The sequence below is a fragment of the Fundulus heteroclitus genome, unplaced genomic scaffold, assembly GCF_011125445.2.
Source record: "Fundulus heteroclitus isolate FHET01 unplaced genomic scaffold, MU-UCD_Fhet_4.1 scaffold_74, whole genome shotgun sequence".
Classification (NCBI taxonomy): Eukaryota; Metazoa; Chordata; class Actinopteri; order Cyprinodontiformes; family Fundulidae; genus Fundulus; species Fundulus heteroclitus.
Genome location: NW_023397186.1, coordinates 1,316,102 through 1,318,589, shown reverse-complemented (window position 1 = coordinate 1,318,589; position 2,488 = coordinate 1,316,102). Strand labels below are relative to the sequence as shown.

At 39.3% G+C, this 2,488-nt stretch overlaps 1 protein-coding gene across 1 annotated transcript; it reads left to right on the top strand.

Annotated features, from left to right (window-relative positions):
• Window positions 1–1,009, top strand: LOC105929241 (trace amine-associated receptor 13c-like). The gene has a single exon (XM_012866934.2). The coding sequence runs from the start codon at window positions 1–3 to the stop codon at window positions 991–993; it is 993 nt and encodes a 330-aa protein (XP_012722388.2). The 3' UTR covers window positions 994–1,009.
• Window positions 1,010–2,488: the final 1,479 nt, after the last annotated feature.

The window sequence follows — 2,488 nt, the reverse complement described above, 5'->3', positions numbered from 1 at the left end:
ATGGACAATCTGGAAAGAGTTGAACTCTGCTATCCTCAGTTCCTGAACCGATCCTGCAGCGGACTGAAGAGACCTCGCTCTGAGGCCGTCCTACTCTACACACTGTTCTTCTCCATCACCGTGTCCACTGTTGTTCTGAACCTGCTGGTGATCATCTCCATATCCTACTTCAGACAGCTGCAGACCCCTACCAACATGCTGCTGCTCTCCATGGCCACCTCGGACTTCCTGGTGGGGCTGCTGGTGATGCCGGTGGAAGCGATGCGGTTCATTGAGCCCTGCTGGCTGCTGGGTGATGTCATGTGCGCTCTGTCTTACATTTTCTGCTTCATTCTCACCTCAGCTTCTGTGGGGAACATGGTGCTCATATCGATAGATCGCTACGTAGCAATATGTTATCCCCTGCAGTACCCCACAAAAATCACTCGCAGTAGAATTGAAGTGTCTGTGACCCTGTGCTGGGCCTGCTCTCTTCTATTTAATGGCCTCATCTTAAAGGGCCATCTTAGGCAGCCGGACAGATACAATTCATGCTATGGGGAATGTGTGATGGACATCAGCTACATCTCTAGAATTATCGACCTTGTGTTCACTTTTATTGTGCCTTGCTCGGTTATTGTCATTCTGTACATGAGAGTGTTTGTGGAGGCGATGTCGCAGGCACGGGCCATGCAGTCTCACGTTGCAGCTGTCACAGTCACCACAGTTAAAGTCACAGCAAAGAAATCTGAGAAGAAAGCAGCCAAAACTCTTGGTATCATTATCTTCATGTTTCTGATGACTTTCTGTCCGTATTACTACCCGTCTCTTGCAGGACAAAACCTTTCCAATAGTGCTTTATCTTGGGCCATTGTGTCCTGGGTGGTGTTTTTAAATTCCTGTTTGAACCCACTCGTATATGCTTTTTTCTATCCCTGGTTCAGAAAAAGTATTTCTTTAATTGTCACCCTGAAGATCCTAAAGCAGGACTGCTCTCAGGCAAACATACTTTAAACATGACTGACATGAAACTGTAGACTGGGAGAAGAAACTTAACAAGCAGAATTGTAACACATCTGTCCATGTGAGTGAGCGCTGCCTAGCTGATCTGTAAGAAAGTTATCTGCAGCTAGAACAGGGCAATTTGGACAGCAAAGTTATGACAATACTAAGTTTTGTATTGAATGTTTTAGATAATTATCATGATACAGTTTTAAATCGTCAATTCAGTTTCTAAGATAGCATCTGTTTCAATAAAAACTTTAAATAAGGAATTTAACTAATGAACTTTGTTTATAAAATATGCCATGAACAATTCACACAACTCCCTTAAGCTTTGTATGATATTACTGATTACAAGTAAAGAGCAAAAAAGAAGGCCTTTCTCCACAAGCAATATTTTGAACTAAAAGGTTGTGTTGTTTAACGATGCAGACACAGTATTTTTTGATACATGCGTATTAAAATGCAAATCAAGTAAAAACAACTGGCTGCAAATTCTTGATTTATCGTAATAATGCAATGCCTTATGTGCCACATGTATTGTCTGTCTTTATGGAAAGTTAAAGCAAAGCTTTTATCATTGTTGTCCTGTTCTATTCCTCAACAAAATATTGTAATTTAATTTATTGCCCATCACAAAACAGGTAAAACGTATCAGCATTAACTTCATCAATATAAGAACAGACTGTTTTTCCTTCATGTAATTATCATGTCAAAAAACAAATTGAAATGTTTGTTTCTAAGTGGGGTTTTTGTGGGGGGGTTTTGTATGAATTTCTTATTTATAGCTCAACAGTTGGTATCTGTAGCTTGTCTGCCTTTGATTGGTAATGATGATCTGCTTTCTCTAAACACACTGAACCAGTCAGAACAACTGGTGTTTCCTGGACTAATTCATAAAAGCAGTGAAAGTGTTCAAACTGGTTACCATGGCAAAGTTTTTCCCAATTTTATAGGAATAAGACAAGAGTTCACTGGGTTTCTCAACTCAATACTGCTGATCAATTATCTGCACATGGTTTGGCTGTTTATTTTCTTAGATTTTACATGACTTTCTATTTAGTTTTTCTTTAAATATTGTTGCAGCTATAAGAAACAGATGATGACTGGAGTTATCTTTGTTCAACATACTTTATTTTGGAAGGGCGCCACTCAACACGGGATCCTCGCACACAAGACAATGTAAAGAAAAAGTCATGTTCAAAGAACCTGTGATAAACAGATACACCTGACGCATTCAAATGCCATCTCATAAATACACCCCCTCCAGAAAAATAAGCATGTGTACTTGTTAAAGAACAAAAAAGCAAAAGCAGGATGTTAACATGTAGCCTGACTCCAAAAACGTCAGTGTCATAATATTATTGTATTATAGCCCAGGGATTCCCAAAGTTTTCTGTTCCACGGCCCCCTAAAATAAATGAGTTTCTAGCCTCGGACACTTTTTTGCAAACCCATAGACAATACTAGAAAATATGTAAAGAAAAATTGTTTGGAAAAAATGTTT